Source organism: Mus caroli, chromosome 8, assembly GCF_900094665.2.
Source record: "Mus caroli chromosome 8, CAROLI_EIJ_v1.1, whole genome shotgun sequence".
NCBI classification, from domain to species: domain Eukaryota; kingdom Metazoa; phylum Chordata; class Mammalia; order Rodentia; family Muridae; genus Mus; species Mus caroli.
In genome coordinates, this window is record NC_034577.1 from 63,447,928 (window position 1) to 63,472,458 (window position 24,531).

General features: G+C 51.7%; 1 protein-coding gene across 16 annotated transcripts in view; it reads left to right on the forward strand.

Moving 5' to 3' along the window:
- Nucleotides 1–20,553, forward strand: part of Myo9b (myosin IXB) — an 86,807-nt gene extending 66,254 nt beyond the window's left edge. For 5 of the 16 annotated variants that reach the window (XM_029480413.1, XM_029480420.1, XM_021169313.1 and 2 more), the window contains 25 exons: nt 516–555; nt 2,531–2,653; nt 3,372–3,452; nt 3,862–3,972; nt 5,795–5,917; nt 7,528–7,844; nt 8,249–9,079; nt 10,019–10,079; nt 10,800–10,921; nt 11,765–11,892; nt 12,048–12,223; nt 13,558–13,656; nt 13,778–13,951; nt 14,339–14,380; nt 14,517–14,628; nt 15,040–15,113; nt 15,486–15,678; nt 15,757–15,885; nt 16,076–16,181; nt 16,314–16,445; nt 17,899–18,022; nt 18,418–18,465; nt 18,760–18,890; nt 19,140–19,267; nt 19,373–20,553. In XM_029480413.1, coding sequence (XP_029336273.1) covers nt 516–555; nt 2,531–2,653; nt 3,372–3,452; nt 3,862–3,972; nt 5,795–5,917; nt 7,528–7,844; nt 8,249–9,079; nt 10,019–10,079; nt 10,800–10,921; nt 11,765–11,892; nt 12,048–12,223; nt 13,558–13,656; nt 13,778–13,951; nt 14,339–14,380; nt 14,517–14,628; nt 15,040–15,113; nt 15,486–15,678; nt 15,757–15,885; nt 16,076–16,181; nt 16,314–16,445; nt 17,899–18,022; nt 18,418–18,465; nt 18,760–18,890; nt 19,140–19,267; nt 19,373–19,788 — 4,021 coding nt within the window. In that variant the 3' untranslated portion in view covers nt 19,789–20,553. The remainder of the gene's footprint in view (nt 1–515; nt 556–2,530; nt 2,654–3,371; nt 3,453–3,861; nt 3,973–5,794; nt 5,918–7,527; nt 7,845–8,248; nt 9,080–10,018; nt 10,080–10,799; nt 10,922–11,764; nt 11,893–12,047; nt 12,224–13,557; nt 13,657–13,777; nt 13,952–14,338; nt 14,381–14,516; nt 14,629–15,039; nt 15,114–15,485; nt 15,679–15,756; nt 15,886–16,075; nt 16,182–16,313; nt 16,446–17,898; nt 18,023–18,417; nt 18,466–18,759; nt 18,891–19,139; nt 19,268–19,372) is intronic. The other 11 variants (XM_029480417.1, XM_029480419.1, XM_029480418.1 and 8 more) reach the window with 9 other exon arrangements.
- The last annotated feature ends 3,978 nt before the right edge of the window (nt 20,554–24,531 follow it).

Sequence of the window (24,531 nt, forward strand, 5' to 3'; positions counted from 1 at the left end):
CCCTGGAACAGGGATCTAGCCTCAGTTTTCCTTTCCAGCATCAGAAACCCCAGAGCTGGGTGTGGCTCTGAGGCAGTCCATCTTCTCAGTACATGGAAGGCCTTGGGTTCCATCCTCAGCATAGCATACTAATAATAAATGCCCTGAAGATGATTCCATGAGGAGCCAGTAGGCCTTGTTCTTTGTAGGTCTCTGCTGCACCAGTGGAAAGCTGACATAGCATAGGGTCAGTCGCTCAGTGCATCAGGGCACCTCAGGTGCTGTGTGCTTGGCTGCTGGTTCACTTTCTCACTGCTGCATATATCTGGAGCCTCGAGCACATTCTGCATCCTCAGATGGAGCAGAACCCTCAGTGTGGAAGGCTCTTGGGAGGCTAGGGAGTCAGTGGCGGTCTTGCTGCATTTGTCCTCTCTCTGTCTTTCTCTGAATCTAACCCACAAGGCGTGGCTTGCTGAACTAACAAGACCCCCAGTCCTGTTACCCTCACATTCACACCATTTTTAATATTTTGACAGGAAGAGTAAAGGTATCAAACAAAAGCAGATCATTCCCAAGGTAAACCCGCACCTGCAGATGGCGCCATCACACATGGCTTGACCTTTCTCAAGTCACTCTGAGACAGGGAGGAGGGAGAGAATCACTGAGCTTCTGGGACCTCTTTCCTTCTCCAGCTAACTCTCCCTCTAATACAAAACTTGTGGCTCAGGTGGGGAGCCCTTGCCTAGAATCCTCCAGTGAGTGGACTGGGGGCGTGGGTCAGGGGTGGAGCTCCTACCTTGTATCTCCTAGTGAGGGGCTGGAGGTGTGTGGCTCAGGGATAGATCCTCTGTCTAGGAGTCCCCAGTGGTGGGGGGATGATATGCAACCCCTGCTTAGCCTTTATCAGCCCTGGGTTCCCAGCACTGACATCAGATCCCTTTCCCTACTGTGACCTTGTAGTCGGTTGGGGTTTCATCAGGGTTGGACCTTCGTGGGCTCCTTTGCCCAGGAGCAGCTGAGATACTCTCGGGAAGCTGCAAAGCAAGTGGGGGGAAGGAGCCAGGCTCCTCTCATCTCAAGTCTGCCCCGCTAGTGTTCCAACTTGACCTCTGAAGGGTCCTCCCCACCCTAGAACTGGTGCTTCCCACAAGCCACCCAGCATGAGTCGAGTGCTGCCTGTGCAGGCCTGGGCAAGCGGGAGTGCCCTGCAGACTCTCAGTCTAGTTTTAGACACTATCTCCCCTCAGTGTTCACAGTGGGAAGCTCCCAGAACCTTTGGGCAATGGGGGTATGCAGGCACCCTCTGTCTACAGAGCCCAGGCACATCCCGCACAGGCTCCGAACCTTCTCTGGAGGACTTAGAGGCCCTACACAGTGACTTCACTGTGCATGCCACTGTGCTGTGTTAAATATGGATGAGACATGAGAGTCTGTGACAGGGTATAGGGCATGCACTTGTCCAGCAATCTGGAGACAAGCCTAATAGCTATGGTCATCAAGAGCAAACAGTATGGTGCAGTATGGAGGTTTTGTTGGTTTTATTTATTTATTTATTTATTTTGTTTGTTTGTTTGTTTGTAAAACAAATGTAAAATAGCGTAACTCTTGTCCAAAATTCTGTAGACCAGAAGCAGCTGAGATTCTTGACTGTTTTTAAGCATTCTGAGACATTTAAATATGTACAGTGAGGTGTTTGGGATGGGATGCAATTTATGTATGGGATGTGTTCACCTTAGACTCATAGCCTTCAAGTAATCTGATACAATATCACTAATCCTTGTAAGTCCATATGTGTGTGCCCAAAAGACTTATCATATAGGGGCTGATGAGATGTCTCAGAGAGAAAAGGTGCTTGATGCCAAGCCTGACCACTTGAGTTCGGTCCCCAGGACCCACATGGTGGAAGAAGGGAACCAACTCCTGCAAGTGGTTCTCTGCCTCTGCACATGCACATATACAGTACAGTTTTTTTAAAATAAAGTTTTATTTTTAAAGTAAAAGGTTGGGTATTGCAAGTGATAGATGTTTGTTGTTCCTTTAGGAAGATATGAGGCAGGGGACTTGTTAGTTGCAGGCAAGGCTACAGAGCAAAACTCTGTCCCATAAATGAAAAGTTGAATGCAAGTGTAGCAACCACCTTGCGTGTGCCTGGAAGCATGTGGGAGACGGAGATGGAGATGAGGAGCTCGAGGCCACCCTGGGCAGGAAAATCACCATTGACTTGAAAGCATGTTGGTTTCAGTTTAGGGTACAAAGGCATGGAATCCATATGTCCTGGGAGCTGGTGGCTTTTGGTATAACAGACACTTCATCTAGACAGGCCCCTATCCTGACTCACTGCCATGGGAGATGTGGTGGGTCCTGTCTGTCACCAGCTCAAGCTGGCATGTGAGATCTGATGGACTTGAACCCTGGTCCCTGTCCTGAAGGTGAGGGGTGTGGAGGAGCGGGAATGGCAGGCAGTGGCCTGTATCCAGGCCATGCTCTCCTCAGGAGCCAGCGGCCCCTGTAGGTTGTGGGGAGCAGGCCCAACCCTGTGTGTCTGTCCTAGAACCTACTGGACTCGAAGTCCCTGAGGCTCATCATCAGCATGACACTGCATGACCGAACTACCAAGTCACTGCTGCACCTGCACAAAAAGAAGAAGCCACCCAGCATCAGTGCACAGTTCCAGGTGGGTGTTGCAGTTCAGCAGGGCCCCTCCAAGTCAATTCTATTCCAGGCCCCAAAATGTGCTTACAGGTGTGTGACATTAATTATGTGCAACATCATCCCTGTCTGAAAACCACCAAGATAAAAAGGAAATCATTAGTTAGCAAGTCAGTCACCAGGGCTGTTGAGCCATGTTCTGAGGCCATAATTATCTTTTTTCTTCCCACTCCTCATCCCCAGGCTTCCAGGAAACTCAGAAACATTTTTGTTGTTGTTTGTTGAAATAGGGTCTCAGGTCCTCCAAGTTGGCCTCAGATAATCAATAATGCTCTTACCTTAGTCTCTCAAGTGTGAGCTATATCTTTTTTCTTACGATGCTGGGGATGGAGCTCAGGGTTCTCCCACTGATCTGTGAAGGCTGAAGATATAACTTATGGTAAAGTGCTTGCTTGGCATGTATTCAGCCCCAGCCCTGCAGAAACAGAAAAAGAAAGGAAGGGGAGACAGCAGCTACCTCCATATTCCCCTCCAAGGCACTGAGGTCTTGACTACTGTTTCACCCCTGCAAAGTGGCAGCTGTTTAGCCCCCCACCCCAAAATAGTCTTTGGTCAGCCATGGGGCCCCCTACAGCTGGAGTTGCAAAACCTTTGGTTGGCTCCATGCAGCAGTGATGTCCTAGTCCTCCCCGCTGAGCCACACACCTGGTCAGCAATTCCATGTGTATTCCCTCTTCCTCTAGACATCTCTTAACAAGCTGTTGGAGGCACTGGGCAAGGCAGAGCCCTTCTTCATCCGCTGCATCCGCTCCAATGCAGAGAAGGTAAGTACAGGTCAATGAGTGCAGGACCCTGTGGGTCCCATGGAATATGAAGGGGTCAGACCTTGGCCCCGGGCTGAGGACAGGAACTGAGACTAGCACTCAATGGAGAGAACCTCTATCCCACAAGAAGCCCCAGGGGCCATCCACAGCACCATGTAAGCTAGGTACATACTTGCCATTCCAGCACTGAGGATCTGAAGTTCAAGAATATAGAGTATAGAAATATAGAAAGAATATAGAGTAGCCTACGCTACATGAGATCCTGCCTCAAAAAACAAAAGAAAAGAGAAGAAAGATTGAGGCAGAAGAAGCTTTGGCCACCAGAGGTGGCCAGGTGTTGAGTTAGGGTTGGAGGAGATGGTCCGCTTGGTGACCCTACAGAGCCTCTGAGCATTCTGTCCCTTTGCAGAAGGAACTTTGCTTTGATGATGAGCTGGTGCTGCAGCAACTGCGCTACACAGGCATGCTAGAGACTGTGCGCATCCGGCGCTCTGGCTACAGCGCCAAGTACACCTTCCAGGTAGGCCACCCACAGCTGCTCCCTCTGCCCTGCAGGGCAGGTCTCCTCAGCAGTCCTGGCTTCTACAACCAAACCTGAAGATTAATGAGCTGACACCAATCCTCAAAGTCACAGGTGCCTTTGACTGAGCATCTTCTAGCCTGATGTTTTGACATGTTTTGGGTTTATTTGTTCAAATCTATTTTGTATATGTGTATGTTTACATACACAGGTCAGAGCACATTTGGGGCAATCAGAGGACAACTTTGCAGGAGTTGGCTCTGTCCTCCCACCATATGGGTCCTGGCTCTTGAAATCACGTTGTCAGTCTTGGCCATCAGCACCTTAGCTACTGAGCCTTCCATCTCCCTGGCCCCAGTGAGAGCGATTCTAACAGTGTTATGGTCAGTGGTGCCCAGGAACAGGCAGGACCCTTGCTCTGCCTCCATTTACTTAAAAGACACATATCCATTGGACATGGCAGCTCTTGTCTCAGCCCTCAAGAAAGGCAGGCAGGAAGCTTGCTTACTGTGAGTTCCAAGCCAGCCTGAGAGACAGAATGAGGCTTTCAAAACAAAACAAAAACATGTAGTGGCTGGGGCTGTAGGTCAATGGATGTACATGGGGTAGGAAGTGTTGTCCTAGCCACAGTCAGCCATGCAGTGCCACTGCCACCACTAAAATGCCTCACTCAGGCTGGGAAATGCCTTAGTGGGTAAGTGCTGAAGTAGAGAGTCCTGACCCCTCATAACCCCCCAGCTTACTGGAAGTCCAGCCTCAGAAAGCCAAGTCAAGGATCCCCATAGCAACCCTGCTATTATCGAGACCAGCTCAGGGTTTGACTGAGTGACCCTGACTCAAAGAATAAGGTAGAAAAGCCAAGGAGGATGACTCCCTGCAATAGCCTTGGGTCTCCCTCTGTGTTGTGCACATGGCTGTGCATCCAGACACAAAACCGTGATACACATAGCAAGATGGGGAAAGGAGTAACAAAATACTTTTTTTTTTTTTTTTTTTTTTCATTTTTCGAGACAGCCCTGGCTGTCCTGGAACTCACTTTGTAGACCAGACTGGCCTTGAACTCAGAAATCCGCCTGCCTCTGCCTCCTGAGTGCTGGGATTAAAATCGTGCGCCACCATGTCCAGCCAAAATACTCTTTTGTCTGCACTGGCTTGAAACCAAGTAGAGTTCTGTCACAGTTACTTTCCTGTGATTGTGATAAACACCACGATAAGCCACCATAAAGGAAAGGGTTTTGAGTTGGTCTTAGAGTCAGAGGCCATTACTCTGTAGTGGTAGAGTGAGGTGTGTCATCAGGAAGGCAGGGAGCACACCAAGGGGCTCCTGAGCCCACCGCCATGAAATACCTCCTAAGCCTTGAACCAGCTGGATCTGTGTTCTCATTCAGACCACACATATCCTTCACAATGCTGGTCTTTCATGCCTTGTGCCCTCATGGTTACATGCCTGTCTGATATGTAAACTTCCACTGAATAGTAGACTAACAGCCACAGAAAAAGAAAGATGGGGAGATGTTCTGCAGTGAGGAGCAGTTTGGGCTTGCAGGGGAGCTGATCTTGGATCCACACACCTACATATGGTGGTTCATGACTGCCTGTCACATCAGCTCCAGATCTGACGCCCTCCCCCAACCTCCAAGAGCACTGTACTCACATATGCGTGGGGGGGTGGGAGGAGCTGGCTGACCATACCTGAGGCCCAGGTTCCACCCTCATGTTGTTCCTTAGAACACACAAGAGAGGGGACCTGGTTGGCCCTACTCATGGAATGACTACAGCTACCAAAGGGCTTACTACACTGTCCTTCCCTGCCACATGCTAGGACTTCACGGAGCAGTTCCAGGTGCTGCTGCCCAAGGATGTCCAGCCCTGTAGGGAGGCCATTGCTGCCCTGCTGGAGAAGCTGCAGGTGGACAGGCAGAACTACCAAATTGGGAAGACGAAGGTAAGCACCATCACACTCTTGGCTGCCATTCCCGACCCACTTGCACCCAGGTAGGACCTCACTTTCATCAGCACCCCACACCGTGCTCCACAGGGTCCAGGGCTCTGCAATGAAGCTCTGTCTCTGACACTAGAATGGGAGACCCAAGACTAAGTACGTAGCACACTGGGCTCTTTCACTCCCTATTTTGGGAGTTGGAGGCAAGGCATCACTTCCTCCCTGGCTCCAGTTGACATCAGAAGATGGAGACATGAGGGAGGATCACATGACAAGACAGGCCAGCTCCTTCACACCCACTCAGCAGTCTACAGGAACCGGCAGGTCCCATGAGAACCACATTTAATCTCTTCTTTGGGAGGCACCAATGGAGTCAACATCTTCCACTGGGCCCCACCTCTTGAAGGTTCCTCAGCTCAGTGTCACCACATTGACCGAAGTTGCCAGAGCAAGAATGTTAAGGGATGAGCCATGTCCAGACCTCAGGTCAGCATGAGGCCAGTTCCTTCCTTGTGTCTCTCAGAGAGTGTGTCAGTGGCTGCCATTAAGCATCACTCGGCTGCACAGTTGCAGTTAGTTCCCTGACAGTTCCAGTCCCAGAGTGAGTCACCTGGGAACCCAGGAGTTCCACTCTTGGATGTGTGCCCAAGAGAACTGAGAACAGATGTTCCCAAAAACACTTGCACAAAACCGTCCAAAAGTGAACACAGCTGGAATGCCCATTAGACTAGGTAAGCAGAGTATGGTCTGTCCATAAAAAGGAGTAAAACTGACATACTACAGCATGTGTGAGGAGACATGAGTGATAGAAGCCATCTGTGGAAGGCCATTGGCTTTGAGGTCCCTCTTATATGAAGTGTCAGAAGTGGCACATATAGCAAGACCTTGTCTCAAACAACAAAAAGAAAGGGCTCAGCCGGGCGTGGTGGCGCACGCCTTTAATCCCAGCACTCGGGAGGCAGAGGCAGGCGGATTTCTGAGTTCGAGGCCAGCCTGGTCTACAAAGTGAGTTCCAGGACAGCCAAGGCTACACAGAAAAACCCTGTCTCAAAAAACAAAAAAAAAAAAAAAAAAGAAAGGGCTGGTGAGATGGCTCAGTAAGTACTTGTATAATTCATTCATGCAAGTATAAGGACCTAAGTTTGGATTCCCCAGACCCCACTTAAAAAACCTGGGTGGGTGGCACATGCCTGAAATCCCAGTGATGGTGGAGCCAAGGCAGGAGCCAACTCGGTGTGCTTCAGCATCAATGCAAGACCCTGTCTTAAAGCATAAGGTATGGAAGCCGCCTGGTGTGGGCCTCTGGCCTATGTACACAGTAAATGCTATTTTACATGGATTCTACTTCCATATATTAAACAATCCCTATTCTTGCTGATGAGCACACCTGAGCAGTCAGGAAGAGGAGTACAAGGCCAGCCTTGGCTACATAGTGAGTTTGTAGCCAGCCTGTGCTACACAAGAACCTAATTGGCAAAAGCAACATAATATCAGGTCACTGAAGTCACAGCTGTAGCTCCTGACTACAGGAGGGGGTGGCTAGGTGGCCCCTCCTGCACAGAGGTCTGTGAGATTGGACAGGCACACTACGTCTCCCTTGTCCCTGCCTGCAGGTCTTCCTGAAGGAGACAGAGCGGCAGACCCTGCAGGAGAAGCTGCATGGTGAGGTCCTGCGCAGAATCCTGCTGCTGCAGAGTTGGTTCCGTATGGTGCTGGAACGCAGGCACTTTGTGCAGATGAAGCATGCTGCCTTGACCATCCAGGCCTGCTGGCGGTCTTACCGTGTGCGCCGTGCACTGGAAAGGACGCAGGCAGCTGTGTACCTGCAGGCTGCCTGGAGGGGCTACCTGCAGAGACAGGCCTACCACCACCAGAGGCATAGCATCATCCGCCTGCAGAGCCTCTGCCGTGGCCACCTGCAGCGCAGGAGGTGAGGAGAGCAAGGCTTCCTTCCCATCCTGGAGCATTCTAGAAGCCCAGAGGGTCACTTACCAAAAAACTGCCAAGATCACTAGTACCCAGCCAGTAGAACCTAGGACCTTAGTTAGGGTGTATGGAAGTGGGGAGGGCCTGGCCACAAACAGGCATCTGTAGGCACAAGATGGGGAAGGTGGTTGATTTAGGCCTGGTAGAAGGATGGCTGTGACCATCTCAGTGTACCTCTCCTCTCCCCTCCTGTGATCCATCCTGAGCACCCAGCCTTGCAAGCTGGGAGACCATCACTACCCAGGTGGATATCAGCTGGGTCTCTGCGGGTCTTGGACAGCCATTTGCAGTCCAGAAGTCACACAGGTGTTCATATCTGATGTAATGACATGTCTTTCTTCCCACTAGCTTCAGCCAGATGGTGTCAGAGAAGCAGAAGGCAGAGCAAGCCAGGGAGGCGGCAGGAGCAGAGCTGTCAGAGGGTGAGCCTGGCCCTGTGGCCGCTGGGGAGCAGCTATCTGAGCACCCTGTGGAAGACCCTGAGAGCTTGGGTGTGGAGGCTGAAACCTGGATGAACAAGTCCCCAGACGGCATGTCACCTAAGAAGGAGACACCCAGCCCAGAGATGGAGACCGCAGCTCAAAAGACAGTGCCAGCTGAAAGTCATGAGAAAGTCTCCAGTAGCCGAGAGAAGCGAGAGTCACGGCGGCAACGAGGGTTGGAGCATGTTGAACGACAGAATAAACACATCCAATCCTGCAGGGAAGAGAGCAGCACCCACCGAGAACCTTCCAGAAGGGCAAGCCTGGAAACAGGGGAAAACTTCCCTGTGGGCACAAAGGGACCCAGAGAAGATGGACTTGAGGCATGGACTGAGACCACAGCCCCCTCTAGTCCAAAGCAGGCGCAGGTTGTGGGAGACCCACCTGGGAGTCCCAGTCCCGTGCAGAGGCCCACCACCCTGGCCCTAGACAGTAGGGTTAGCCCAATGCTCCCCAGCAGCTCCCTGGAATCCCCCAAGGATAAGGACAAGGATGAGAGCAGCACCAAGGCTCAGGACAAGCCCGAGAGTCCCAGTGGCTCCACCCAGATCCAACGATACCAACACCCAGACACAGAGCGGCTGGCCACTGCTGTAGAGATATGGCGAGGCAAGAAGCTTGCAAGTGCCGTGCTGAGCCAGTCCCTGGACCTGAGTGAGAAGCACCGGGCTTCAGGGGCAGCCCTGACTCCCACAGAGTAAGCCTATCCATTATGCAGGGTTGAGGGCACGGGGGTGGGCAACACCAGCTCAGGGCCCCAGGGCCATAAACAGGTGTGACCAAGATTGCCAAATAGGGACATGCCCTGCAGAGTTGAACACAAAGGGCAGAAGAATCTTAGGTCCAGGCTGGAGTAAGGTTTGACCATCCCCACCCCTGCAAACATAGTGTACCTGCTTGGCAGTCTGTAAGAGGCTGGCTGTGGAAGCCAGGACCCTGTGAGTCCTCCTTCCCTCCCTGATTCCTGGGTCTCAGTTTCCCCTCCATGACTGGAGCTCACTCACAGAATTCTACCCATGGCTTATAAAAAAAGGCACCACTGACTGCACCTATATGAACTGATATCTAGGGACCACATCACTAGCCCCTGAGACCTGTGCTGGACTGAAGGAAGGGAGTGTGGAGGCAGAGGCAGGCTGCCTACACAGGACCTCTTGGTTGTGGTACTGACAGATTGAGTCCGGGAGTTGTCTGTGGGGACATCCTGTATCAGAATGTTGAAAGTTCTCACTGGCCCTTCCCATCACATGCTAGTAGCCTGACAGGTCAGTGGTTAGCAGGATGGAGGGTCAGTGGATGATGGATCTGACAGGTGAATAGGTATAGAGATGATGGGTCAGAGAGATAGAAAGATGATGGACTAGTAGGCTGGTAGGTGGTGGATGGAAAGTCAGGTTGATTGGAGATGGACAGGTCCCTGGATGATGAGTAGATGGGTGGATTAATGAACAGGTGGATGGATGAGAGGATGGATGAAACAAGGGATAGATGCACGGAACCGTGCATAGCTCTCTTAGCTCTCTGTGTGTGTTTGCTGGGGTGAGTAAGACTAACCCTACCTGGGTGAGAGCCACTACACTGGGTCTGAGACCTCTGCATGGTGCATGCTAGTAACACTGTGCTCTGTGTCTCACAGGGAGAGGCGCATCTCCTTCTCCACCAGTGACATCTCCAAGCTGTCCCCAGTCAAGGTACAGGTAAAGCTGTAATGCCCCACACACATGCATTCATTCATACATTCATACATACATACATGTACACACACACATACACATTCCCCCCAGCATACACGTCCTCCCCGTAAGCACACACACACGTGTATACACACACACACACACACACACACACACACACGCTGATCGATCTTGACAGTGTATACCTATCATCTTGACACTTGGGAGGCGGAGCAGGAGGGTCACACATACAAGCCCACATGCTTCTAGCAGCCTGACAGCCTTTCTCTAAGGGTAAAATGAGAGGCTGGTGGGATGGCTGAGTGCTTAAGAACACTTGCTGCTCCTGCAGATGACACAAGTTGTGCTCCCAGCTCCCATGTCAAGTGACTCCCAATCTCTGGGGATCTCCTTATGACCTCCGTGAACACCTGCACACACGCGTAATTTAACAAGAAAAATCTTTGCCAGGTAGTAGTGGCACACACCTTTAATCTCAGCACTCAGGAAGCAAAGGCAGATGGATCTCTGATTCTGATGCCAGCCTGGTCTACAGAGTGAGTTCCAGAATAGCCAGGGCTACACAGAGAAACCCTGTCTCAGAAAATCAAGATATAAAATAGAATCATTAAAGATAGAAAACTCATAGTGGTGTTGATGGGTGAAGATGGGGAGGTTTGATCCATGTCTGGGCCCCAGCTGTAACTCACTCACCCTGCCCTCCCTACACATATCCCTTGACAGACTTCAGCTGAAATCGATGGGGACTTTAGCAGCAAGAAGCCATCCATCCATAAGAAGAAGTCAGGAGATCCATCCACTGGTCCTGATGCAGGCCTGTCTCCAGGCTCCCAGGGTGACTCTAAGTAAGTGAACAGGGCACCTCCACTAGAGACACCCAGGGCCCCGCCTCAGCTCTGCTCAGCTGGTTGCAGCAATGAGGCTCCCATGTCAAGTGACTCACAATGAGGCCCATTGGGCTCAGTAGTTGTTTGAAGCACAATTCCAAACAGCCTTGCTGAACACCTGCCCACTAACCTTTCGCACCTGGCTGGCCACATGGTGGTGGTGCCTCAGGAAGCCACAACCAGGCCAGGTCTTCTGCTCTGATGACACAGATGGACGAGTCCGCCATCTAGTATTGCCTATGAGGAAACACCATGACCATGGCAACACTGATAAAAGGAAGTGCTCTGCTCATACACAGCCCAGCTGCCAAGGTTGCCAAGGCCACCCTGTCACAGCTGGGTGTACAGACGCGTGCCTTTAACCTAGCACTTGGAGGGTCTCCGAGTGCCAGGGCAGCCTGATGTATATAGTAAAACTCTGTCTCGAGGGAGGGGGGGAGGAAAGAAGGAGAGGGAAGAGGAGGGAAGGAGGGGGAGGGGGAGGGAGAGGGAGAGGGAGAGAGAGAGAGAGAGAGAGAGAGAGAGAGAGAGAGAGAGAGAGAGAGACTAGAGAGATGACTTCATGGTTAAGAATACTTGCTTCCAGAGAGATGACTTCTTTGTGGTCAAGAGTATCTGTTTCCAGAGGGCAGGCATTCAGTAGCACCCATATCTGGTGACTCAGTCTTTGTCACTGTAACTCCAGAGGGATCCTACACCCTCCTTGGGCCTCTGAAGGTGCTATACTCACATAGTAGACCCCCACAGACACATGCATACCCATCAATAAAAGTTAAAAAGAAACACTTGTTTTTCCTGCAGATCTGCGTTTAAGCGGCTCTTCCTGCACAAAGCCAAGGATAAGAAGCCCAGCCTGGAGGGTGTAGAGGAGACAGAGGGCAATGGAGGGCAGGCTGCACAAGAGGCCCCAGCCAGGAAGACTCTAGACGGTTGGTTCCCCTTAACCTCCAGGAGCAGTTGCCTGGCCGTACCCACAGCTGCCAGGTGTTAGCAGCAGGACCTGACCTTGAAATGACTGTGGACCTGGGTATACATCTGGGTGCCTATTTCTGACCTTGCCTCCATCTACCCTATGTTCCTGCAGTACCTTCTAGCCAGCAGCACCGCCATACCACAGGTGAGAAGCCCCTAAAAGGGAAGAAGAACCGAAATCGCAAAGTTGGCCAGATCACAGTGTCCGAGAAGTGGCGAGAGTCAGTGTTCCGTAAGATCACTAATGCCAATGAGCTCAAGTTTCTGGACGAGTTCCTGCTCAACAAGGTAAGCCACTGGGATGTCACTCATTAGCCATGCCCAGGCAGGCCTGGGTTCAGGGGATTAAACAATACAGAAGACTCTAGGGATGCTGAGAGCACAGGAGACTCCATAGCACTCAGGCCAGACCTGAGCTCAAGTCAGCTGGGCACATGATGAGGTCTACAGAAAAAAAGGAGAGGTGGCTTAGGGCTAAAGGCACTTGCTACCAAGCCTGATAACCTGAGTTTGATGCCCTAGACTCACACACTGGAAAGACAGTCAATTCCCACAGGTTGTCCTCTGACCTCCATTCATGCTGCAACATGCATGTATGCACACACACAAACTCCTTCAGATCAAAAAAATAATGTTGCAGTATTTTGCCTGTGTGTGTATGTACACTGCATACGTGTAGTTCTCATGGATACTAGAGGAGGGCATCAGATCTCCCTGAAGCTGAAGTTTACAGGTGGCTTTGAGCTGCCATGTGGGTCCTGAGAATCAAACCCAGATCCTCTGGAAAATTAGCCATTTCTCTTAACTTGAGTTCCTCAAGTGTTTTGTTGTGGTGGTTGGTTGGTTGGTTGGTTGAGATAGGTTTCTCTGTATAACAACCCTGGCTGTCTTAGATTTCACTTTGTAAACCAGGCTGGTCTCAAACTCAAAGAAATCCTCTTGCCTCTGCCTCCCGAGTTCTGGGATTAAAGACATGGGCCACCAACACCCAGCTCAGCTAAAGTTGTTTTTAAAGGAAGATCTAAATCCTGAATCTGAAGTCAGCATGGGGAACAATGTGTTCATCTGCATTTTAGTGTGAGCCTTACTCCTGGATGTGTAGAGAAGCCATGGCAATCTGCGACTGTATCCCACAAGCTTCAGGCAAAGGGCTGTAGAGTGTTGATGAGTGCCCGTGTGCAGTGTGTGCAGGGCTCTATTGCACAGTGTACCTCAGCTTGCTGTTCCTGCTTGAAATGCACAGCTGGAGTTGTCACAAGCCTTCCAGGACTGAAGCAGGAGAGTTACATGTTCCAGGCCAAACTATTGCAAAAGAACACTCTGAAGAGTGAGAGTCTGGCTGAGTGACACCGTGCGGCCCTACCTGCCCAAGGCCCTGGGTTCCATCTAAGTAGTGCAAAACCCCTCAGGATCCTACGCACATTACATTATGCCCTTTCATTTAGAACCAGCCATGCGGGACAAGAGACCCGTGCAGGATTTTTCCTGTGACCATAACCTGTGGACCAGCCTCTCCCCAGCCACCTGGCTGATCGTGCTTTGTTTAGAGGTTTCTAGATGCCGTAGGTCTAGTGGCCAGCATTAAGAGTGAGTAGCCCTGACCACCCACCCTCTCCCTGCAGGTGAATGACCTTCGCTCACAGAAGACACCCATCGAAAGCTTGTTCATTGAGGCCACTGAGCGCTTCAGGAGCAACATCAAGACCATGTATTCGGTGCCTGTGCGTGGTGGCCCCACCCCAGCTGTCCATGCCTCCCTAGCCCCACTCCACAGCCCAGCCATGCTCTTCCATCAGCCGGCCCCTTGCTAGGTCATGGGGACACCTTTTCGTGTTCTTACAGAATGGGAAGATCCATGTAGGCTACAAGGACCTGATGGAGAACTACCAGATCGTTGTCAGTAACCTGGCTGCCGAGCGTGGGGAGAAGGATACCAACCTGGTCCTCAATGTCTTCCAGTCACTGCTGGATGAGTTCACCCGCAGCTACAACAAGACTGACTTTGAGCGGGCCAAGGTAGGCAGCTCCACCCCCATATTCCCTACCTCCAGATCCTCCCTGTGCTGTTAACAGCTGCCTGTACTTCCCCCATGTTTCCTTACCCAGCCCTTCCCATTTAGTCGCACACCCCTCCCTGGCCTTGCCCTGCACACCCTAACACATCTTCATCCTCCAGCCCCAGTGGCTATGGCACCACCATCTTCCTGGTCAGACAGACAGACACACACACACACACACACACCACAGCTGCTCTCTTGAGCCATGTGTGGATGTTAGGGTGCCTTATGCCACTCCAGCTGTGGAGGGTCAGGGTCCTCCCAAGCTTCCCAACTCCTTTGTGAGAGGGAACAGTCAGGCTGACTGACCAGTTGTCCCCACACTGACTTGATCTCTGTCTCTCAGCAGAGCAAAGCCCAGAAGAAGAAGCGGAAGCAGGAGCGTGCTGTGAGTAGTTGCATGTGTGCGTGCGTGCGTGCGTGCTTGCATCTTGGAGCCATGGGAAGGAGCTGCTGTTGAGACCACAGGGTGAGGAAATGGGCAGCCCCTCAGCCCAGCCCTCCCACCCTCTCTCCTATCCCAGGTCCAGGAACACAATGGACATGTGTTTGCCAGCTACCAGGTGAACATTCCACAGTCATGTGAGCAGTGTCTGTCCTACATCTGGCTCATGGACAAGGCCCTACTGTGCAGTGGTGAGCCTTCCCCCTGTCCTGGCCACATGGGTGCCCTACCCTTGCCACCACCCGTGTCTTCTGCTCACCCTTCAGAAGGCTTCTCTCAACACATACACTTGCACACACAATCACAAAGGCAGATGATGTGACAGTTGTGGGGGCCCTACCTCTGTAACATGCAGGCCGCTCACACAGCTTCGAGCATCAGGCTTTGAGTTTCCAAGGGCACATCCTGTGTAACCAAGGCCCAGGTTTCTCCTCTTGACNACCAGTCACCACCCACCCACCCATCTTCTCACAGGAATCAGGACAAAGGTATAGCCTATGCAGTTTAAATGCTGTCAGGGTCTCCAGACATTGGGTGAGTGGGTGTCCCTAGGAACCTGGGGTCCTCTGCATGCACGTCTGTGACCACTCTTGACTCCTTAGTGTGCAAGATGACCTGCCACAAGAAATGCGTGCACAAGATTCAGAGCTATTGCTCCTACGCTGGAAGGAGGAAGGTAAGCACACCTAGCCCTGGAGCGTTCTAGCACATTATAGCCTAGGCTCCCCGGAAGTGGCAGGAAGGGCTGTGTCCTCTACTTCCACTGTGGGACACCTAGTATTAAGGCCCCCAGCCAGGCTCCTAACCCCTGCTGAAGAGTCCTGGGCCCGACAAAGGGAGGCCCTCAACTGTCCATGAAGGTGTTAGGGTCCCTGAATTAGAATACAGGGGACCATCTCCCCAGGAAAGGACATCCAGCCTATGGGTGCTTCATGGAGCAAGTTGCTCTCTCCCAAGCATCCCTTCAAGGACAGAGTAGGCAGGGACAGATGGAGGACACTGCAGAAGTGGCACGCAGGCCTGACTCTCCACCCATCCCACACTGTAGAGTGAGCTGGGTGCCGAACCAGGCCACTTCGGTGTGTGTGTAGACAGCCTGACCAGTGACAAGGCCTCCGTGCCCATTGTGCTGGAGAAGCTTCTGGAACACGTAGAGATGCATGGCCTGTACACTGAGGGCCTTTACCGCAAGTCAGGAGCTGCCAACCGGACACGGGAATTACGCCAGGCACTGCAGACAGGTGAGCACTGGGAGCAGATGCCTAGCGAAGCCCCACTGGTCAGTATGCATACACTACTCACATGTTCCTACCCTACAGACCCTGCTGCAGTTAAGCTGGAAGACTTCCCCATCCACGCTATCACCGGGGTCCTGAAACAATGGCTTCGGGAGCTGCCTGAGCCACTCATGACTTTTGCCCAGTATGGAGACTTCCTCAGGGCTGTTGGTGAGCCGTGAAGAAAGTGGTGGGGGCTGGAGCATGTCCTGTTCCAGCTGGGGCCTGCAGTTTGGGCTGGGTTTGTTTCCCATCTATACCTAGACCCCACATGGAGGGCTTCTATGCACCTCAAATGCTTAGGGAAGAAGGACTGGGCATGGCTAGTGCCACCCAGGACTGATAACTCTGGCTTCCCCAGAGCTTCCAGAGAAGCAGGAGCAGCTGTCTGCCATCTATGCAGTCCTGGACCACCTGCCAGAAGCCAACCACACCTCCCTGGAGCGACTCATCTTCCACCTTGTCAAGCAAGTACCCCTCCCCCAGGAGCTGAGAGGGCTGTGCCCCATGACCTGGCTGCATGTCCTGGCCACTAGTACCAAGATATGAACCTGGCATTGGGGTCAGAGAGGGGTGCCACCTAACTGTTGACTCTGCAGAGTGGCCCTGCTTGAAGATGTGAACCGCATGTCTCCGGGAGCTCTAGCTATCATCTTTGCACCCTGCCTGCTTCGCTGCCCTGACAACTCGGACCCCCTGACCAGCATGAAGGATGTACTGAAGATCACCACGTGAGTCACCTGGCCCCAGACCCATAACCACCCAGCTGTCTGAAATGTCCATCATCCTCACAGTGTGGAGGCTAGGCAGGAGAATCTGAACTTCCAGGCCAGCTACAGCATAAGACAAAATCAAACAAGAGAGCTCACTCAAAAACCCACATGGCCTCCCTGTCTGTTTAGAGAGAAAGCCCAGATGAGATTCCTGGTGACCATGGCTGGCTTGGAAATTGTCAGACCCATAGAGGTTCAGCATTACTAAGTCTCTTTTTTGATTATTTTATGGGGGGCACATACACCATATGTGGGGCCACAGGACAACTTTCCTTCCATGTAGGCATCAGGCTTGGCACCCTCATCCTCTGAGCCATCTTTTCAGCAGCCTTCCCTCACCTCCCCAACACACACACACACACACACACACACACACACACACACACACCTTTTCTAGGCCTGGAAGCAGGGTTCCCCAGCAGGCATGCTTATGGCTGCCAGGGCCTACTCAGCAGGTGCTATAATAAACACCATTTTAAGTAAAGCCTAGTACTTAACAAAAGATGGATCTGAGGTGAGTGGAATTGGGGTTCCAGAAGTCACCACAATGCAGGCAGTGTTCCGCATGGAGGGAGCACAGCCTCATGTCCCCTGTTCAGGGAAGACCTTATTCTGAGTCACCTGAGAAGAAGCATTGAAGAGAGACCCTCTAAGGCCAAGATGGAGGGAGGTAGCCATGAAGCCAAGTGTTTCTGCCTTTGAGTGGACAAGCAGTTTTCTATCATTGTCTTTCTCACTCTGCATGAGTGCTCCTCAGAATGCTGAAGGGCTGGGGTGTAGCTCTGTGGTTGAACTTTAGCTTGGCATGTATGAGAACTCAGGTCCCACACACCCCACCCCTGCACCCATGGAAAAATAAGATTGAAAGGAGAAGACCCTCGGCAGCTTTCCTAGCTTAAGGCTGGGAAGCTTGCTGTGGTCCCTAAAGGAGGGTGAGGAAGGAGCCCAAAGCCCTGGGAGGTGGGGCAGGACACACTTACTTCCGCTGTCCTCAGCACTCTGATGGATCAACTTGTGATCTCACAGCCTTTCCCTCACTGGGACTGGGTATGAGCTGAGTCCCTCTGGTCCTGACTGTTGAGTAGGTTCTGTGGGAGTCAAAGCTTGTATTGTAGAGCTGTTAGGTAGGGCACTAACTAGGTCAGGCCGCCCAGCCTTTCCATACCTTGTCCTTTCTAGGAGTTAAAGTAGTCCCACTCTGCTGGTGACTAGGGTTCTGTTCTCCAACCTGCACCATCCTTTTACCTCCTATCTCAGTGCTGTCAAAGACAAGACAGAATTCTTGGGTTCAGAAAAGCAAAGTGAGCCTCCTGGGGTCACATGGTGTCCCGTCCCAGGGTAGCAGTGCTGGCCCAGGTCCTACTGGCTCTCTGGGACTGCCTTCCTAGCCACTGGCCGCATCTGTGCACAGGTGTGTGGAGATGCTCATCAAAGAACAGATGAGGAAGTACAAGATGAAGATGGAGGAAATCAACCACCTGGAGGCTGCTGAGAGCATTGCATTCCGCAGGCTCTCCCTGTTGAGGCAGAATGCTGTGAGTACTGGCCTTGGGGCTGGGCCTCCTGCGGCTGGGTGTGGCCTCGTGGGATGGTAATCCCACCAGAAACTAGGAAGTGTGCAGTGTGGTCAGGGGCCTTGTGGCACAGGCAGGACAGAGCCCTACCATCACCAAAGAGCTATCTCCACTCAGTCAGACACAGGTTGCCCCTCTGAGGGCCAGGTGAGTCAGGTCAGCACATGAGCCTGGCCTGGTTTCCTTCATAGTGTACAGGGAGTTCCCATTACAGAAGGGCCCATGCTGCTGCTGCAGAAGGGGCAGGTCCTGGGCTCCCATGGGAGCCAGTGGGTCTTCAGCCCCCTGGTCTGGTCCTGCTCGTGCCTATTTGGCAGGCTTAGCACACCTGCTCACCCGTGTTATCTCTTCCCTAGCCGTGGCCTCTCAAACTGGGGTTTTCGTCTCCCTATGAGGGGGTCCGGGTATGTACGCATTGCATGGGCCGAGCTGCATGTTCCCAGGTTGTACACTGGGTAGATTTGGCCGTAGCATAGAACATGCCCTAACATGTGGAAGTGCATGCTGGTTCTTGGTCCCCACTAGATTCCTGTGGTCCTCCGGGAGAGAGCACTGTGTGTGTGTGTTGGAGGAGGGGAGATCTACTTCATAACTAACCTAGAGCTGCTGGCCCCTCCCTTCGCCCAAGCGCTAGACTCTGCCCACACCCTGAGCTCCCCACCTCCGGTGCTGGACCAGACCTACCTTTTTCGTTTCAGATCAAAAGCCCCAGGACCCCAGTGGTCCAAGACCTGGAGCTGGGGGCTCTCCCCGAGGAGGTGGCAGGTGGCGACGAGGACCGAGAAAAGGAGATTCTCATGGAGAGGATCCAGTCCATCAAGGAAGAGAAGCAAGTGTCATGCGCCCCACCCCACCCCCATCTCCCACCCCCATCCAGGCGTCCAGGCGGGTGCTCTAGGCAGGAACAGCCCTGGAACAGCACTGCAGCCAAGCTGCTTGCAGAGTTGGGGGTCCAGATGCCAAGGACATCACTGACTGCTTGTGCTTGGTGTGAGGGAGGGGCCCAGAGGAGCAGGACTACTTCCTTTGGAGGTCAGCTCCTGGGGAATAGCCTCAGATATGGTGTCCCCACCCTCAGGGAGGACATCACATATCGACTGCCGGAGCTGGATCCACGGGGTTCTGATGAGGAGAACCTTGACTCAGAGACATCGGCCAGCACTGAGAGCCTGCTAGAGGAGAGGGGCATGCGGGGGGCCGTGGAAGGTTAGTGTGAAGGTGGCGTCCAACGGCCCTCCCCACTGTGGCAGGCCCAGGGCAGGAGTCCACCTAGTACCCCCGCTGCAGTAACCCCGAGTCTGTCTCTCCAAGGGCCCCCCGCACCTGCTCTCCCCTGCCCCATTTCGCCCACCCTGAGTCCCCTCCCCGAGGCCGCCGTCCCTCCACGAGGAAGGCCGACATCCTTCGTCACGGTCAGAATGAAGACACACCGGAGGACCCCCATCATGCCCACGGCCAACATCAAGCTCCCTCCGGGCCTGCCCTTGCACCTGACAAACTGGGCACCTGCTCTCCAGGAGGCTGTTGTTCCAGTGAAGCGCCGAGAGCCACCTGCCCGCAGACAGGACCAGGTACATTCCGTCTACATCGCCCCTGGGGCTGACCTGCCATCACAGAGTACACTGGTACCCCTGGACCACGATACCATACTTCCTGGGACCAAGCGCAGGTATTCGGACCCCCCTACCTACTGCCTGCCCCCCAGCTCCAGTCAGGCCAATGGCTGAGAACCATGACTGGCAGTCTGCATCTCCTAACATCCCCGAACTGGCATCCCAGCTGTGGAGCTGGCCTTCACTTTCTGAGAAGGATCTAGAATGAAAAGCTCCCAGAGGGATGCAGTGGCCAGCTCTGTGTGTTGTGGAGACTGGGAGCTGCTGGCCAGGAGCCATCAGAGCCCCAACCTGCACAGCAGTGGCTCCTTTGTCCTTTCAGTAACTGTTTCTCTTTTTGTGGTTTACATAACTTTTAAGTTCATAACAGCCTTAATGGAGGACCAAACTTTTTGTATTTGTATGTCTGAGCTTTTATATTAACTGTCCACCCTTGTAACCTGGACATGGGCAGGGCAAGCCTGCAAAGTGGACACATGGGCTACAGATGACTGCTGCACTGCGTAGTGGTAGAGAGCGAACTCACAGAACGTCTGTCCATCTTGAATGCCTCCCAGCAGTAGTCATCTGCCCAGAGAACCTTCCAGAGATTTCTGGAGCTTTCCACACGGTCACAGCTGAAGGCAGGACAGGAGTGGGAAGTCCCTGCGTGCCAGGGAAGCCTGAATGTAGCTTACAGCTCTGCCCACTGCCTGTGAAATGCACGGAGCCAGAGACTTGGAACCTTTAGGAACAATCAGTGCATGTTCCGAATCTGCTCTGCCGCCCCGGTGACAGCCTGGGTTTTTTAGAGGCTGGCTCTCTTCTCAGGCTCTACCCAGTCCTGGAGACAAGGAAGCCCCACACGAGGTGTGAAATAAAAGTACTTGAGAAGGGTTAGTGTGCTCTTGCTGCTTGGGCTGCACTGGGGTGGAGGGTCCTGTCTGAAGAAGGGCCCACATGAGGCCCCAGCCAGCACTGCCTGAGTTGTCCCCCATGAGTTGGGAATGGAGCATGAGCTGCCATTAGCCCAGGATGCACCTGGGAGCTGAAGCAGAAGTTTCTGGTGAGGCTCTGCATGAAGAGAAAAAGAAAAGGGCCCGTAGAGGCCTCAGTCTGGCATCTGGGTGTCAGCAGCGGTGCCTACAGAGTGCTGTCCAGGCTAGGCATCCATATCTTGAAACTACCAACTGCTGAGCAGCAAGGAGCCCCAGACCTTTCCTCAAGAGATGAGTCTCAGGTAAAACAAGTACTCAGAGAATACAGGGATGACTTGGCGACTAAAAGCTCTTGCAGATGGGGGTTTGGTTTCCAGCCCCAACATGGAGCCTCACAACCATCTGTAACTCCAGTTCCAAGGGACTGAACACTCTTCTGGCCTCCACAGGCACCAGGCATGAAGGTGGTATACAAATGCACATGCAGGCAAAGCGCCTGTACACATAAATATTTATTTTAAAAACTTGGAAAAGAGAAATGTGTACCAAAAAGATACTGTATGAAATTCCCACTAGGGCCTGGGGACATAGCTCAGAACATTTGCCACACGAGTAAGAGAACCTGAAATCCCAGCACCCCTGGAAAAGCTGGTGTGGCTCTAGCTCAGTGGGGAGGCCCTGTCTCAAGGGACTGAGACAAAAGAGTGGTGGAGTGGGGCACCTGACGCCTTCCTCCAGCCTGTGCGCATGGGCACAGACATACCACACACTTCCCTTCAGGCTTGGCCTGATGGCACACCTAACGCCAGCACTCAAAAGGTGGAGGCAGGAGGATTAGGAGTTGAGAGCTAGTCTGGTCTATGTTTCAAAAAGTTACTTGTATTCTGTAAGGTCCTGAGTACATGAGGCACAGGCACTGCCCAACCAAAAGCTCACAGTCTCCAAAAGCTGGGCCCTGCAGCTCTGGGTTTGAAGGCTGTTAGCCCTAGAGCACTGGTTCTCAACCTTCCCCATGCTGTAACCCTCTAATAACAGCTTCTCATACCATACAATTACATCATTGCTACTTCATAAGTGTAATTTGCTACTCTTAATGAATCTTAATGTAAATAACTTACTCTGGTGGTTTTAGGTGACCCCTGTAAAAGGGTCATTCAACAACCCCCCACCCCAATATAGTAAAAGACTAGTTGCTGAGTGAAGGGGTGGTACTCTGGTATACAAGAACAGAGTCAATTTGATGGTGCTACCATAGAACAATGCTGCTTAGTGGCTTTAAGAGCTTGGGACAAAGTTGAGCCTGAGAAAAGGTTCGCCTTATTTACAAAGATTATAAAAAAGGCTCTGGAGGAAACCTTCACTGATTTTTAACAAAGATTAATCTCAGCTGTGAACAAAGCTTTATCAGACCTGAAGCAAGACAGGTGTTGATAGAGACTTTGGAATTTAAAAATGCAAATACAAAATGTAGAAAAATGAGACCATTAAAGGCATGGGTAGTGCCTATGGACAGATGGATTAAAGTCACAACCAATATTGCTTCTAGCGTGTATAATGTTAATGCTATAAGTCACTCCACAGCTAGAGGTCTCTGACATCAAAATGCCTGGTACTTCAGTTGTAGGAAATTGCAAAGACACTGTGACCAAGCCACTAAAGGTCTCAAAGTGCTCAGTGTGTTAACTAAGGAACACAGTACTTTGTGCCAGAAAAGTGAATAAATGAGCCATTTCTAGAGGCAATGGTTTTCCTAAATCTCAAACAGAAAGAACGCCCATGTGATGTGGCAAAGGCCAATATTGGGTTCAGGAGTACAGATCCAAAAGAAAGATGCAAGGTAATTTCTTACCATTGGGAGACAGCCTTGGGGACTCTCTTAGGGTTTTACTGCTGTGAACAGACGCCATAACCAAGGCAAGTCTTATAAGGACAACATTTAATTGGGGCTGGCTTACAGGTTCAGAGGTTCAGTCCATTATCATCAAGGTGGGAGCATGGCAGCATCCAGGCAGACGTAGTACAGGAGGAGCTGAGAGTTCTACTTCATCCAAAGACTGCTAAGAGAAGACTGGCTTCCAGGCAGCTTGGACAAGGGCCTTTGCCCACAGTGACACCCTTCCAACAAGGCCACACCTCCAAGTAGTGCCATTCCCTGAGCCAAGTATATTCAAACCACCAGAGGAACCTAACTTGAGGCTACACAGCAAATTCTAGGAGCCAGTTCAGCCAAAGAGGAGACCAGAGATATATTTGGTGAAGGTGTGGTATATGGTTTTTGAAGAAGGGGGTAACTGTGGGCCCATGCTGAGGCATCCCTTCCCCCTGAGGGACCAGCTTTATGACAGGGTAGCTAGGCTGTGAGTTCCTCAGCACCCTTTCTCTGGTAACCCTGTGAGTGGAGTTTGTCCTGTTCATTGGTCTCACCGAAATCTAACTGGGGTGAAGGGTCAGCACTATGCCCCTTTAGGACATACCTTGCCTGGCCTCACCAGCCACAGAACCCCTCTGGCAGCTGTCTGCCTTACCTCCTTCTGGGGATCCACCCACAGGAAAACTCCTAGGGAAGTGTCGCCCAGAGATCTCCCCTCTCCAGACCTCCTGAAGGTTGTTGCCTTTTTAAATTTGTTTTTTGAGATTTATTTTCATTTTGTGTTAATGGGTGTTTTAACTGAATGTCTGTGCACCATGTGTGTGCCTGGTGATGGGGACCAGAAAAAAGGGCTTTGGCCCCCTAGAACTATGATTATGGATGGTTGCAAACTGACGTGCGGTGCTGAAAATTGAACCTAGGCCCTCTGAGGGATCAGTGAGTGCCTTTAACCTTTGAGTCATTTCTCCAGAACCCTGAGATTGTGGTGGTTACTGGAAAAACCTGTTTCTAGTTGTAGTACTTTAGTACACACCTTTAATCCCTCTGGCTTGAATGCAGATATCCCCTTAGTACAAGCCTTTAATCCCAAACAATTAAGGTAAAGTTAGTTTGGGCTGGAGAGATGGCTTAGCTGTTAAGAGCACAGACTGCTCTTCTAGAGGTCCTAAGTTCAATTCCCAGCAATCACATGGTGGCTCACAACCATCTGTAATGGGATCTGATGCCCTCTTCTGGTGTGTCTGAAGACAGCTACAGTGTACTCATAGACAGACAGACAGACATAAATCTTTTTTTAAAAAAGACAAAAATTTAAAAAGTATCTGTGTTTGAATGTTTAATTTAGAGTGACAAAGTGATGAACCAGAGAAAGATTTGACAGAATTGGATATGCCACGAGAAAAGAGGAAAGGGAAGCTCTTTGGGCAGTGTAGAGAGAAGGAGGCAGCTTTACTGGAACAGACTGAAGGGAGAACAGCTAGACACAGGTGAAGACAGAACAAACCAGAGAATGAGAAGGAACCAGAAAGTTAGAACAGATTGCTAGAGTTGTTTGAGGCAAAGCAGAGCAATTCAGGAGAGGCTACAACAGGCCAGTTTGAATCAGGAGTTGGAGCCAGAAAAGGTGAGATAAATCAGCCAGTCAGAGGTCAGAACGAACTAGAAAGGATGAGCTTATTCAGCAGTAAGTCTCAGAGGCTGAAAACATTCCAGGCCTAGATTAGATTGTACAGAGGCTAGAAGCTTCCAAGGCTAGGCCTAGGTTAGCAGACAGAGGCAGTAAGCCTCCAAGACAATTCCATAGGTAAATAAAAGTTACATTAACACTCCAGTGCCACCATCAATCACCTTTTGATGTCATCCTTAGCCTGAACTGGATAGAACCTCCACAGGGCAGCCTAGAGTCTGGCTTAAGCTCTGCCACACAGTTACCTGCCTGACTCACCATAAAAGGGGCTGCTTGCCCCCCCCACTTCTCTTGTTCTTGCCTTCTTGCTCCTTCACTGTACTCTTCCCCCTCCCCTCTTTCTACATGTTCATGGCCAGCCTCTATTTCTCTTCTCTCTTCCC